This window comes from Osmia lignaria, chromosome 3 (genome assembly GCF_051020975.1).
Source record: "Osmia lignaria lignaria isolate PbOS001 chromosome 3, iyOsmLign1, whole genome shotgun sequence".
Classification (NCBI taxonomy): Eukaryota; Metazoa; Arthropoda; class Insecta; order Hymenoptera; family Megachilidae; genus Osmia; species Osmia lignaria.
In genome coordinates this window covers 4,198,300-4,213,696 of record NC_135034.1, presented here as the reverse complement: position 1 = coordinate 4,213,696, position 15,397 = coordinate 4,198,300, and the positions used below count along the sequence as shown (strand labels likewise).

Genomic DNA, 15,397 nt, shown 5'->3' with positions numbered 1-15,397 from the left:
CCTTGACCATTCTTTGTGGAACAGGTATCAAAAGGTGGGAATTGCCGGTCATAAACTAGCTGTAATATATGAATCTACCATAGAAGTATACCTAGACTTAATATCGAGAAATGAATTTTTCTTGTGTGTATTAACGCAATTTTATTTGATTAATTTATCTCAGAATACCCTACATGGCACTAGTCAATATTATCTAACAATAAGCTATGATAATTAAAATTAATCAGAAGAAGCTTTTCAAATTTTAAAGCTTAGCTTAAATCGTAAACACTTTTGGTAAATTAGTGACAAAGTGAGTGCAGTACTTTGAGAATGAAAAATAAATGTGCAAAAATGTGCATTCTACGAGATACAATTCAGGTGCTGTCAACTTTTAATTAATCACAGAAAAATGTGCACGACACAAAACTGACAAGTAAGAGAAAACTGAAAAGACGACAACATTTGATGGCACACAGATTGAAAACAAACCTTGTTGTGAGACTTGAACATACAGGCGGTCCCGGCGAATAGCTGCGTCCAAGGAAACATAGAAATTAATTACCAATCGTGTTCGATCATTCGCGACAAATGATCAAGAGAAAGAAAATCTCTATGGATTAATTGAACGCTTGCGAGCTTTGCGAAATTTAATTACGCAAAACATGCAATTTCAAATCACGTTTAATATTAATATCATGAAAATTAAAATTCTGAGAATTTCTACTTCTCTGTAACTTTATCAAGAAACCTACTTTGCTCGATACTTTCAATTCTTTAATTCAAAAGTTGTATCATTCCAATCGTGTTCTAATGAAAATCCACAAGGTGTAATAAAAACACGGGGGAGTAAGCGAAGCATAATTAATCGGTCGCTGACGAGGATAATTAATGTCCCGGGTTAAATTAATCGAGCGACTCTCGAAGAACGCCTGTGATATTACGTTCGGTCATTATTACCCACTGGCTTTTCGTGTCGTAATTCAAGCAATTCCGATGCGGTCGCTTTTAATCGCCATTAATAAATTGAGCAGCTTCGAGATTCTTGATCCTCCGAATCGATACGCAACGAGGAACACAAGGAAGCGGCTTAACGATCCGGACGAAGGTGGTTTTCATGTAAAATCTTTTCCTGTCTGGTTTAACGTTTCGATGCTGTCACGATTATCCTCGACGATGTGAAAACCAGCCGCGAATACTCGCGCCTCTATCTCTCGATATTCCACAGATTTTATTCTGTCATTGATGGATCTCTGAGACGTTGACAAAAAGATTGTCAGATGAAATTACAATAACAAATTTATCTAATACATCGACTGCCACCTTGAAGCGATATTTCTTATTTCGAAGGATTATCAAGAATATAAAAATTTATATTAACAATGACTGCCATTTACCTGAATGAGAAGGCACCAAAATGAAACCTAATGAATATATTATTTTCAAGCAAACACTCGCAGGAAAATCGCGCAAAGTTTTCTGATTTATCGCGAGTTATACATCAGAAGGTAATTTCTTGAGTAGTGAATCACAGCATCGTTTCGTGTTCCGTCAAGAGCAGCCGAGGAAGATTTATCGACGTACTTCTCGTACAAGCAAACCGCGTTTCGTGTATTTCGTTACGGGAATTTTTCACGAAAGCTGGATCTGTTACCACATCATTTGCAAGCAACCTTTCCTTTTTCTACGATAATAATTACGTGATCACAGAACCATCCACAAAGAGAATAAAAAGTTAAAGAGTGAACCTAACGATTCGAAAATTATTATTTACTGAATTTTAATAAATAAACATTCGCAACACTGTCATTTTTCCTTGGGTAATCCTTTGTAGCAACAGAAAAAAAAAAATAAAACATTTACGTGACTACTCGTACGTGACCCTATTTCAAGCTCCATGACAAGAATTCTGCGAAATCATCCTATAACCATAAACTGCGATTACTCCCATGCTGGTGGTTCTGAAAAAAGAGCCCTTTGCTTGTTGGTCCCTCCTCGTTTAGGTCAGCTAGATCCTTATCAACCAAAAGGGAAAGGAAGAGAACGTCCGAGTACAGAATGCTTTTGGTTTGATGTAACGATAAACAAAGACACTTTGTGTTTTTCGATCCCATCCTGGATGAAATTCGTCTGGTTTACCACTAAAACGAAAATTTCCGATAGAATTCGATTGTAGTCGTAGAGGTAGACAGCTTTGGAAGAAAGAGAGCTTTCGAGAGTGATAGGAGAGAAAGAGGTGCATGAATTTCTAACAAGCGATCTCTCGAACAGTTTCTCGGAGCAACTGGTGAATTTCTCCGTCGTGTCGTCTGCAAACGATGCAAATAACGTCGCCATTGTATCGAATTATACGATAAGAGGGTAACTGTGATGGAGAATCTTGACAGAAAATTCTGTGGCTGAAGGTTTGGTAAATCAGCGTGAGGAATTAACGAAGAATAAGTTTGGAAAACCAGAATGAAAATGAATTGAAAATTCAATTAAAAATATTGAAAAATTTTCCCAATTACTATTATCGCGGAGCAATCATTGGAGGGTGGTTTTATTCCTCAAAATCATTCTTCACCTTTCTTCATTAGTGTCTAAGTCTAATTAACATTACCATCAGAATTGTCTTACTAGAATTACTCTCAACTATTTTGACACTTTTCATGTTCTCTATTATTAGTCTAGAATATCTTTTTAGAAAAAAAAAAATTCAGTAAACTGTTATCTTATCCTCCTATTCCAAGTGTATAATCGTTTTCAGCAATTATAACTGCTGCATCAAGAAAATCCTTTAGCGAGTACAATGGCTCTTTCCAAAAGCCGACCCAACGATTAAATGCTCGCCGCTTCCAATTACGCCACACAATAATCATCCCGCTTTTTGTTCGTCGAATAGTGGCCTGAATAACGTCGGAAAAAGGAGGACACTACGGTTGAAAGGTCAAGCAACGCGGTAAGGTTCATCGCGCAGAGAGGCTAATTACTGATCCTAAACATAGGTCACATTATATTTTTATATCAGCAAATAGAATTTCGATTTCTATTAACAATAGTTAATAGCTCTCCCTCTCTCTCTCTCTCTCTCTCTCTCTCTCTCTCTCTCTCTCTCTCTCTCACGAAAGGTTAAATCAGCTATTACCCTAATTCTCCTGTTCGTTTACAAAAATTCTAGGTTTTCCCTTTGCAAAGAAGAACTCAATTTTTCTATCATAGATCATGAAATGAAGTAAAAAATTTAAAAAAATTCCTGCGAATGTGTGCATCGTTTAACAATAGTTAATAGTTCTTGCTCTCTCTTTCCCTCTCAGACGTATAACGACGAAAGATTAAATCAGCTGTTACCCTAATTCTCCCGTTCTTTTACAAAAATTTTAGGTTTTCCCTTTTTAAAAAGGAACTCAATTTTTCTATCAAGGACCATGAAATGAAGTGAAAAATTTAAAAAAATTCCTGCGAACATGTACATGGTTTAACAATAGTTAATAGCTCTCTCTCTCTCTCTCTTTCTCTCTCTCTCCTGTTCTTTTACAAAAATTCAAGGATTTCCTTTTGAAAAAAAAGAACTTAATTTTGGATTAAGAAGAACCATGAATCCATGGTTCCTCTGAATAAAGGAACTAATAAATCCAGATCCCAACTAATTAAACAGACTGTACATTGTCGCGAATATGTACGTCGTTTCTGGTCAGTGTTCCTACGACGTAGGAGCACGGGGTCAAGAATATACGTGCGCCGATGGGCATTTGCTGAAATCAACGCGTACCGAAATTAGTCCGCTTAAAAAGAAACGCTTTCTTCGCGCTCTATCCTTCGCCGGCGAGAGTGCGTTTTCTTTCATCGAGCGAAGGGAGCGGAACGCGCTTCTTTTGCTCGTCGCGAACGCAATTCATTCGCCACGACTTCGCGACCGGTACGATTAACGAGAACGAGCCGGAGGAAAAAATAATTTATTTGACCCGAGTTTAATCGCCCATGCAACGCGATTAAAAGGAATCCTTAAAGAGCGCTCGAAAGTCTTTCCTCCCTGTTCGTTTAACGGTGAGACTTGGGGAAAAACGAAAGCTTCCGTTGCTCTGATTATTTCGCGCAACAGCGTGAAAATGATTATCTTGACGAGTTCTTGTTAACGAAAGGATCCTTTTTCTCTCTTGTTCCTTCTGTTTTTATACAGACGGAGAAATGTAAATTCCAAGAATTTTGGATACAAAAAATTCTAATTAAAAGAAATAATAGCAAAGAAGAAGAAGAAGATAAAATAAATAATGAATAAAAGAAAAAGAAAGAAAAGATACCGTCTTTCAACCTGATCCTCTCAAAGCTAATACAGCAAGGTATTAACGAGCAAGCCTTCATAAATAATCAGCTTACACGAAAGCGTTATTTTCCGTCGCCCTGATGCTTCAACCTGCGGTCGACAGTTTCCATTTCGCGAACAACATCTGCTGTCGTTCGACGAGGGCAGGAAGAAAAAAAGCTTATCAAAGAAGATAATGGACCTCCGTGCCGTTCCATCGACTCGATAATGCGTAACCTGTTTACTTTCGTCCTCCTTCGAGTCGGAGCAACCCCGTGCAAATGCACCCTTTAACCCTGCTGCCATCTCCCCAAACTCATACACAGCCTTTCTCGAGCCCCATAAAATACCGTGACCTTCTGAACCTCCGCGATCGCCAACGAGTTTGGCTGTCCGATATCGTACCTATGGTGTATTGTTGGCATTAAGCTCAGCAAAATCGTTTCGTTGATGAAACGACCCTTTGGGGGGGAAGCTGAATATATTGGACGCTGGCTAGCAATTTCTCCGATAGCTTGATTCCGGTAAAAGTGTATGCGAGGATATTGGAAGGGGATCAGTCCTTACCAGACGTTCCATGGAAGCTTCAATTTTCATTTCTCTCTGCTTCAAGATTTCTTTTTTTTGTTATGGAATATATGAATATGCAGACAATAGGAATTGTGTTATTTATGTAACGAAAGAAGATTCATTCGAATAGCTATAATTTGAAATTTGACTGAAAATTTTTATAAGAAAGCGTTTTATTAAAAAATTTCACGTCCGTCAAGGTAGCCTGAATCAGCGAATATTTCCACACAAGCCGGAGATTATGCATTTACATAAATAAGATTCAGCGAGAGCTCCTTCGCCTGGTTGCGACATCACCGTAAGAAATTAGCTTTGTGTATACAAATTCATGCATCACGACCGTTCATGAATAATGGATAACCTCCCTTATTTCCTTTCGCTGTCTAGGATTACTCTCTGCGACGTGTAGATGATATAATTTACAATGTACATCCCCTATTCTGCATGTATCATCGAATAATTTCATGCAGAGTTATAACGTTTTAAAAAGATGCAAAAGACTAGACTAGAAACTTTGTCTTTTAAGCTAACAATTTTTCATTTCTATACATCGGTTTTGGAATTTAGGATGAAAAATTTAAATTAAAGAGATTCTTCGAGGGATTAAACCCAGATACGATGAGAATAAATCTTTTATCCCGAAAGGATAATGAAAGTTTTTTCTAATTTCTTTTATAATTTTACAGGAAACATTGCTGCTCTGACAGACGTAAGCATGAAGTTCCTCGGCTCAAGATAAATAGAACACGCGACCAGATTCTAACCAGGTATCCGCGAAACAACAACGGGTGAAAAGAGAAACGGAAGAAGAAAAATTGGTAGACGCGTGAACGGAGATCTTGGGGGGTTGGCAAACATTTACCCTGGCAAAGTCCAAGGAAATTCTCAAATCCGCAGAGTAGCCTCCCTCTACGTTTCTCAAGAGTGATTCGAGTGGCAAAAGGGGTTGAAAGGCTGGAGAAAAGGCAGAGCCGATTTATCCAGGGGCTGAAGGTCCCTTCTTCGAATCCTCGTAGGATTTCTTCCGCGACGACGTAGGGAGGAAGAATCCTATCTCTAGCACCTTCAGCTACCAAAGAAGAAGAGGAAGAAAGAAAAAGAGGAGGAAATGCGTTCTACACACTGGCAGTCTCGTAAGCTCGTCTGGAACTTCCGAAAAAAAAAGAGATATCGACTCGTTGGAAAGGGATAAGGGTCGACAGGAAAGCGAATGAACAAGCACTTTCACCTCTTAGAAAATAGACGACCCCCTTCGATTGGCCCCCCGGTAAATTTTACCTCGTGGTTTGTCTACCCAGATTCTAATTTACACTATACACTTTTTCTCAAAATATATTATTATTTAATAAATAAAATTTTCAAACATGATTCTGAAAGTGTTATTTCATTCAAGTACCATTCTACTATGGTGAATTAATAAATTAAAGCTCCGAATGAATGTGACCAAACTTTTTAAATGGAAACAATAATAAGACGTATAAGAAATAAATAATTGCCAGATAAAGTTCTCTATCCAATTACTAGCTGTTAATAAAAGGCGATGAATAATTTGAAAGGAGCAATTGAACCAGCTACAAAAGCTTCTCCTAGCACGTAACGTCAAATCAGTAGTCGAAGATCTGATGGTCAGACAATCTTTATAAAACGCGGTTCTCCATTAAATTGCCCGTCAAAGATCCAGCGATACCTTCCACCGCGCAGACACGAAAAGGATCGAAAGACTCGCATCTAAGCAGAGAGGATGGATGAATCAAAGAGACCTCGGACAAAGACAGATAGGAAGTTACGAAGCGAGGGGGGGAACGGGCAAAGCGAGAAGGAAGGTAGGTAGATTTAATCACACCTACCCTATTCCTCTCACGTCTTGAAAAGGGAGATGCTCGTAAAGGCAGACAGGAAGCGGAAAAGAAACAGAGAAAAGCGGCTGGGCAGGGCAGGCCCAGGGCAGAGGGGAAACGAGAGGGGGATACAATTTAATACAGAGAACCATTCGTTCACCCCTGGGGTACGATTCCATGGAGAAGGTTGCGTTTTTTATTCGCGTGCCGTTTGTCTTGTACGTGACGAGTATGAACGCATCCGATCCAAAGAATTTCAGACACCAGCCATGGAAACACGAAAGCCGTGGAAAAATTTCATCAACGCGTACCATTCGTGTGAAATTTTCTATAGATTCGCAAGTTTTCGAAGGTTTTTTTACATTGGGGTTGATTATAAATCATTCTGGCATTTAGAGACTGAGTCAATTTTTCATCATTATCTTTTGAAATTTGGAAAATTTATCATTTTGAAATTTTGTTTATTTAAATATTGAACTACTGTCTTTTATATATATTTCTCTAAAAGAAATAAATATCATGTGTGGAATTTTATGTTGAGAAATCGCAGATGCTCGCCACAGATTTATAAGGGGTTTGCTGTTTCACGTTACGAGCACTTCGTTTCGATACCCTCTCTCAACCCCTTTTTTAAGAAACACGAACGTGCAGAAGCATTACAAGCGAGAAATTGAAAATTTCAAATTAAAACCCAGAAGAATTACCTTCTTCGAGTTTATTATAATTTCGAAAATTTTTCTCTGACCTATACATCCCACGCGTTTAAATCGGGAAGCCAATTTAAAACTTCAAACTTCACTCTGACATTTTACATACATGCTCGTGGGTGTGTTTTACGTCAATCACCACTGAGGGTTAAAAAAGATTCCCAGGGGTGAAATAGAAATTTCGGTGTTAAAAATTAATAAAATAATATTTTTCTTTTTGCTTCGCTTCGCTGTCACAGGATAATTTAAACGGAAAACACCCTTTCTATTCTCTGAAAATTAATATCCGTGAAAAGTAACGTCGAGAACGTAACGAAGTGCAGTTGATACCCTTGATTCTCGTAGGGGTTGAAATCCTCGTGGGCTACTCTAAGGCCGGAAACTTTTCACCGTAGATTATTACGACTTATTCACGATAACCAGCGCGATTCAACCACTTCGATACGCGCCACCGAATTTCATCCACCCCAGCGATAAATTATGCACGAGGTGGCTCGAAATAGACTGCGCATCGTGCGCTTTCATCCCTCGATAATGGGTCCCTCCAAGCCAAGGACACCTTTTTCCTTCCCTCGACCAATCGTCTGCTCAAAGCCCTCGAAGCGTCCATTTTTTAGCTTGCTCGGAATATTCAAAGCTTCGCCCACGTCTCGATTGTCTCTTGTGTAATACTCGTTGTTCATACTTTTCTCGAGTTTGCATTTATTACAGCAATAAGAGCATTATTTTTCACGAAGCTAATTTTTTATTTTATCTTTTTAGTTTCATAAAGGTTTGTCCATCTCTTCGGCACACACACCATTTCTCTTTCCACCCTTCAATCTTCCATTTCCCAATCAACACGTCTTTACCCAATTTCCTCCTTCCATTCCAATTTTCCTCGAAAAATAACACGCGAATCCAGGGAAGGGAATCCTCGATTTCAGTTCAGAATCTACTTATACCCCGCCGTACATTCGTTTCGTTATTAATTGATAAATTGAAAATTGGACGAAAGTGTGGCCGTGTAATCAAGAAAATTATTCAGTCATGCATTTGCCATTTCCTATCCAATCGCGTAAGAATAAAACCAATAGATATGCCTTTGATTCGGCTTCACGAGCTTCGCTACTAATGGACCGAGGCAAGAAAATCCCTTATCCCCGACGTTATCAGAACCAATAATAAAAGTAAAATCCTCTGGAATCACGAAGAAACCTTACGGTACACCAAGCTTCGATATTGCACAATTTCTATGCATACTGTTTTTTATCAGAAGAGCCTTCTAAGTTCAAAGGTTATAATCGTAACCATAGCACTCGAGATGCTTTCACTAAATTAACGCAATTCAATTATGCAGATAACGTAGTCTTTTCTCTGCAGCCTGCTATTAATTAAAATTCTAGTAGAGATATAATTGTACTCAAACATTCGCTATTATTTTCTTTAATATCCTTCAATGGATTTTTTACAAGTTTATAGAAAACTATCTCAGTGCAAACATTGAAAAATCAATGTATACAGTAGAAGGAAAATACTGCAATCACGGATCAAAGAGAAAAACTACGAAACAATTGCAATCATTAAGGGTGAGAAACACAAAAAGCGACGGGTGTCAATAGAGAGGGTGGAGAAAACAAAGAGAAAAAAAGAAAGGAATCACGTTCGAAGGGAGTTCAGCAGCACGGTTGATCGTGCACAGGATTTTTTCCCTACTTGCTGACTAAATCCTATCCGTGAAGGACTCGTTTGAAGAGGTCCGAGGAAAAAAACATGGAGGCCGTTAACCCTGTTCCTTCAGGGTGGGTTCAGCGTCGAGTAACGAAGGGTCTCGCGTTCCTACACCCCTCGAATGTGATTACACGAAAGGAGAAAAGGACGTGAGTCGGGACAAGGTGAAAGAGGGTCCCTTGCGTTGGTCCTGATTTAGTAATAACAAGGGAACTTGCCAGGGAGGTCCGCGAGACGTTCAGAAAATCCAGTCAAAGGGGTTAACAATAACGAAATTAAGATAGACAGCAATATCGAGTTCGAATCATAATAATAATAAATTAAATCTATCAAACTATTATTTGTACAAATAAATGTGAACGTTATTAAAAATAATATTATTTCAAATCTGGGACTGATAAATTTATAAGAAATATAAATGAAAATTTTCTCGTAAAATTAATCTCTGGCGTGGACCCTTGTCACCGAAACTGAACCAAACTCTACCTGTGCACGATTTAAAACTGCTCCGCCAAATCCCGGCAAGTTACACGATGTAACCCTTTTCGGAAGTCTCGCGATACGCGCGTCGGATTAGTTGATTTTAATCTCACAAAGCGACCCACCGACAATGAAACGTTGGTTTATACGACGCGACGCCGTGAAAATGCAGTCATGGCTGGGGCCAGTTGAAATTCCGTGCCACCTGAACGCCAACCTCTAATTCGTCTCCCTAATAATTCTCCGCGCGGTTGTCTTAACTCCTGCTCGCCTTGTGCGCTTTTGCAAATGCGTCGTCCGCCTCCGCCTCGAGATGTTAATCGCGTTTTAATTATGCGCTTAACGAGCATCGCGCATTCGAACACGCGAATTCTAATGTACCCGCGGTTTTACCCGCCACTTCTACCGTCCTTTCGTTAAAGCGGACATCTCTCGCGTCGTTTAGTACCTGCCGGCTTCTTTATTGAAACGTTATTTCATGGTTGATAAATGGTAGCTTCATTTGGAAAATTATGGCTAAAGTGGTGTTTGATTTAGAATAAATTTAACGAGGGAGAATATGGCGCTTTTTCTTCTAAGACTATTTTAGGAACTATTTACGCTTTGAGAACGAAGCATTTTTAAGCTTACGGTATTGTTAATTTAAAGTGAAAGAAATAATAATTTCATCCTTCAAGGAATATATTATAAATCTTTACTGTCTACACTTTTAATAACGCAATGTGTATAAAATTATAAATTATGACAATTATGTTTGATCGTCCGCAAAGGGTTAATTATTTAACAGCGAAGAAACTCTTCTTATATTAAACTGTATCGCAACTAATTTTGAAATACTCGGAAAGACAAACTGAGAGCATCTGCTCGTCGTCCCCAAACATCCACCCCCTTAATTGCAAGAAACCTTATGAAACCATTAGACGATCCTCCAGCACGAAAGCCCTATTTCTTCCACTTATTCGATATTCTCTCTCGATCAAAGCCGATCGTGCCTAAAAAACGCTTTCGATTCTTAAAGAGGACTTCCATTACCGGCCGAATCCCGCGGAAACATTCTTTACGCTTCATCGGAGGGATTGGCGAGAGGGATTTAAATAGAGACGGTCGATTCGAGATCCATCATTGATACCATATAACGAGGAAAATTTCTCTTTCACCCGACGGGGGAAGAAACCACTCCAGTTACCTCGGGGATGGTTATTACGCGAGGAGAAGAGGGTGTACGAATAAATTCTACGAGTACTCCCTGGCGCGGAGCACGAGTGGCGACACGGCTTTCCCGCAGCCAGATTCCACGGGATTTGAAAACAGCCTTAAACGCGTAATGGCTACCACTTACGAAAAGCCCAAGACATCTCAGCGCGGATCAACGAAATACGTATTACTGTGTTTTAAAACATAGACCGTGCTTTTCTTGAATTTTTTCAATCTTCTGTCAAATATTTTTCAATTTCAATCGCGACCAATTGATTGCTTCTGTGAAAACACCGGTAGGATAAAACAAAGCTTTAATAATAAAATAAAATGCAAACAATTGAAAATGAAATTAACGCAACTACAGTGGTACCTCGGTATACGTCTGCGTTGGAATACGTCCTGTTTGGACGTGACAAATTTTGCTCGATATACGACTTCTGTTCGGTATACGACATTTTTTGTGTGAATTTCGCGTCATTTTCAAATAATTATCTCAGAGGAAATATTAAATTAATAACCAATTATATTCGGAGTTGATGTATTATTAACTGACTGGTCATACAAGTAAGGATATCATATAACAAACTATAACTACAAAACAGGAGGCAATAAAATTTATTCAATTTGGTTTGTTAATTTAGAATCTATCAATAGGTTACATTTATATTTTCCAAATTAATTATGTTAAATAAACTAGTGAATATTTTTTATAAACTTCTAGGAAATCGTTTAGATGCTGATTATGACATAAACAGTGTTTAAATTATTTTACAACCCCATTAATGTAGGTATAATATCAATAGGAGTTTCTTTTACATGAGAACGGATTAATCATTTTTACATTACTTTTTATGGGAAAGGTTGGTTTAGTATACGTCCTATTCGGTATAAGTCCAAACATCAGGAACGGATTAAGGTTGTAAGCCGAGGTACCACTGTATTTTCAAACAGAATATTTTATTCCCTTGAAGCTTTCCTCAATGTTATTTCGTTTCTCCCTAATTGTCCATGTATTTAAATTTTTCCTTATTTCAAAGAGCATCTCTGTCGACGTTGTTGAAGAAGAAGAAAGCGTTTCAAGTGTACTTCGTGTCGTAAACTCGTGAAGAAAGTCGACACCCCGAGTTTTTCGCGGCAGGATAATTGCGTCGAAGGAGATTCACTATTGGACTTTTAAAATTAGCTAATCCCGGAGGGGACGTGCTTTAAAAGCAATGTAATAAGTAGAATTCTCGCTGCCTTCGGAGACGGAAGAATAAAAAGGATCCGAGCGAGAAACACGATGTCGAATATACTTAGGGGATTTCGCGAACGACTAAAATGGATCCGGAACAAGAAAAGTTCGTTTCGCTAACAACTATGCACGATCCAACATTTCACGAACATAAAATAATAATATATACGAAAATTTATTTTTCAGACGTTTCATAACCATTAGCGACGTATTTATTAATTTGAAATTTGCTTTAGACTAAAAAATTATATAAACCTCGCCTCGGACGGCGGACAATGGAGAGAACCCCAATTTTAATTCAATTTTACATTTCATATTATTTTAATTTCAAATTTCGAGCTGTTTCTTGAAAAACTCTTCTAATATATGAAAGTCTCGTTTAAAAATTATACAATTTAATTTTAAGTTAATATCCTTGTTCGTGCCACCTAGATTTCGCTGTTCAAGGATTAAAGAATTCTTTATACTAATGAACTTGTTTAAAAATGTGTAAAAATGAATGCAAGAAATAAACCAGGCACTATATCGATCCAACAATTTCACCGTAGTCGTTTGATTGGCTGAGAAACAAACACTGTTACCCGAACGACGAGGGAGAGTTCAAACGAGCAAACGAACCGAGGAAAATCTTCGACGGCTTTTAGCGGTTTCTACACGTGCAAACTTCAATGGTGGGTCAAACGTGGGCTTTGACTCGGTCTACCATAATCTCGACGGAAGATATTTACAGCCCACCACGCTGTTTCGTGGTTTCGGCCAGAAGTCCTAGAGTCTTTAAAGCGCCTCGCGCCATACAAACAGAGGGGTATAAACATTCTAATTGTATCAAGGGTGGCTCGCCCCTTTGCCATTTCGATGCTACCATCAAACAATTCAAAACCCTTCTACTAAGTTTCTATCGTGTGCACGTAAACGTAGTGAAATTTGGAACTCTGATGAACTGGTTGTTGTCGAACAACTGAACGAAATTTCTAAATTTCATTTTGAAACTTTCCAATTATTTGACTGATTCATTGAAATAATGTTAAAGAATGCGATACGATAGCTGCTTCTTCGCAAGAAATCAAAATGCAGCAATATTCCTCGGATCTGCTGTAAATTATTTTCGATATCGAACGAAGATCTTTGCCGCGTTAAGAGGGAAAGGGAAATAAGAAAGAAATGTACTCACCGCCATGTCCTCGCTCCTGTAAGCCGTGAGGGTCTGTTCATCCTGTAGGAGGACACAGTAACAAGGCTCCCAGCACGCCTCGCCGGCCGATTCGCCAACGCAGCATTCGGCCTCTGCAAAAGATAAAGATTGTCCCAGGTGAGTAAGTCTGCGATCAGACGCCAGCCATTGTGAGCCTCGGCCCGTCCTAGAAGAATAAAGTCTCTGCATTGTGGGCAACAATAAGAATAATAGAAGGCCGCGTCGATTATTCCCGTGAAAGGGCACAACAGGAAGCGGGAATCAGGATTTCTCAGCCGGCGGCCAACGCTCGATAACGATCGATAATTCTCGCGTGCACGCTTCGAGAGTGGCGCGAGGGTGAATCCTAGGCGTACGAGTCATCGCCGCGATGCCGAGGATTATTCTTAAGCCGGCTACGCGAGTTCGTGAGGGTGTTCTCGCCATCAGAGAATCTTCTGTAAGCGGGTTTCCTTTCAAAAGAAGACTTTTCGTTTTCATTTGACACAACGTGTCAATTGAATCGCCAAGCGATTCGATGAGCGACCAAGATGGCCAATAGGATCGTTACATGGGCATTATGATAGTTCATTTATTCTATTTATTCTAAATGGCTTGGGAACAATTGTTTTATAGCAATCGTCGATGAATACTTTGTATAGAATAAGATTTTTCAATTTTAAGATCCACTTGTGATAACGTCGTGCATTCTGATACATGTATATGGCGTGTGGGTATTGTAAAGGTGCGAAGAATATTTTTATGGGTATCATCGATCAATGCTTTGTATGCACCGCGTTGCATTCTGATGCATTGATTAGTTAGTATTGTAAGGATGTAAAGATCTAAACTTCTGGAGGTAAATATGCAATTTATTTCCAATAATCAGTATAGAAAAATAATTTTGCTGATATCTAAATAGAAAATTAATATTATTATTTTAATTTATTGGATGCTATAAATGAAGAATTACCAACAAAATATGCACGGTCTTTTTCGAAAGGAAGCTGATCGAGTTAATGAAACACCCAGGCCCCATAATTGTCTGGTAATTAGCTCGCACGTGTCAGCGATTCATGTCACCCCGTGTAATGTCATTAATGGAAACGTGTCTGGGTTACATTACGCAACTAAACGTCCCTCAGTTCCAGCGATCAAGGGTTCGACTACGTGCAGGGAGCAAGAGGCAACCGTCGTCATCTGGAAAGCGTGCCCTAGACAGTCCTCTAAATTAATTAGTCCATTTCGAACTCAACCAGCCACGAAGAAAGCTTCATTCCTCATGCGCAACTATATCATCAAATACACATATCCATAATTTCAATAAAAAATGATCAAATCTTTAAATTTTCATACTTCCTCTTCAAACAATATTATTAAAGTTCCAAAAGGACCCCTGTTCGCGACTAGAATCCATCAAAAATCAATTTGCATCAAACTTTTTTCCCAAGGGGTAGTGTTCCTGGACGAAATTCGAGTCGACACCCGAAATACGACAAGAACACTGTAACATTACCTCAACGCATAGCGTGATACCGCAAATATCGAAAAAAGTACACTCGAGTCATGAGGAAAAAAAATGGTATTCTCGGCTGCAGAGAAAGTCCCTGTCTCGGGATTTATTGATCCCCGCCGCCGATAAATTTTTCCATCCCCTTTCGACGAGACATCGAATGTACCCTGCTGCGTTTCACATCCCTCCAAGACGTATTATTTTCGCGTTTTTCGCCAGGTAATACTGTTTTCTTTATTTCTTTTTTTCGGGGGCGAGTTCGTTCACCTTAAACCTCATCCTTATCGTCGAACATTCTATCCATGTTTCCCGTCGACAGCGAATTGCCGAGTATTTTAAAACGTCTCGTACAGAGACGTTTCCATTTCCCCGTTGAATACGTTGCGACTGGTTTTTACCTTGCACCCGAGGTGCTCGTTTTCTTTCGTAACGAAACGAAACGAAAGTTTAAATGCAACTTTACCGGACCACTCGGCAACCCGAAGCTTTATGATTCATGATTCACCGGTTCCGTTTTCGGTTTTATTCACATTCTTCGCGCTTTTCTGCTCGAGTGCTTTTTAAGAAACGCAGACGATTTCGAATGAATGTCAGTCGAGGACGGGGATGAAATGATTTGGCAAAGAGAGATTCTCGAATGATTTCACCCCGTTCAGTGCGAAATATTTCAATTCACAGAAAGTTTATCGACGATACGTATTCTTGAAGGAATAATT

At 39.0% G+C, this 15,397-nt stretch overlaps 1 protein-coding gene across 9 annotated transcripts in view; it reads right to left on the bottom strand.

Moving 5' to 3' along the window:
• Positions 1–15,397, bottom strand: part of raskol (Ras GTPase-activating protein raskol) — a 214,866-nt gene that overhangs the window by 116,880 nt on the left and 82,589 nt on the right. For 6 of the 9 annotated variants that reach the window (XM_034326050.2, XM_034326044.2, XM_034326046.2 and 3 more), the window contains exons 3-4: positions 13,169–13,281; positions 472–513 (exon numbers count right to left, since the gene is read on the bottom strand). The exons of 1 other annotated variant lie outside the window; for it this stretch is intronic. In XM_034326050.2, the coding sequence (XP_034181941.1) occupies positions 472–513; positions 13,169–13,281 (155 nt within the window). The remainder of the gene's footprint in view (positions 1–471; positions 514–13,168; positions 13,282–15,397) is intronic. 2 more of the 9 variants (XM_034326054.2, XM_034326045.2) reach the window with 1 other exon arrangement.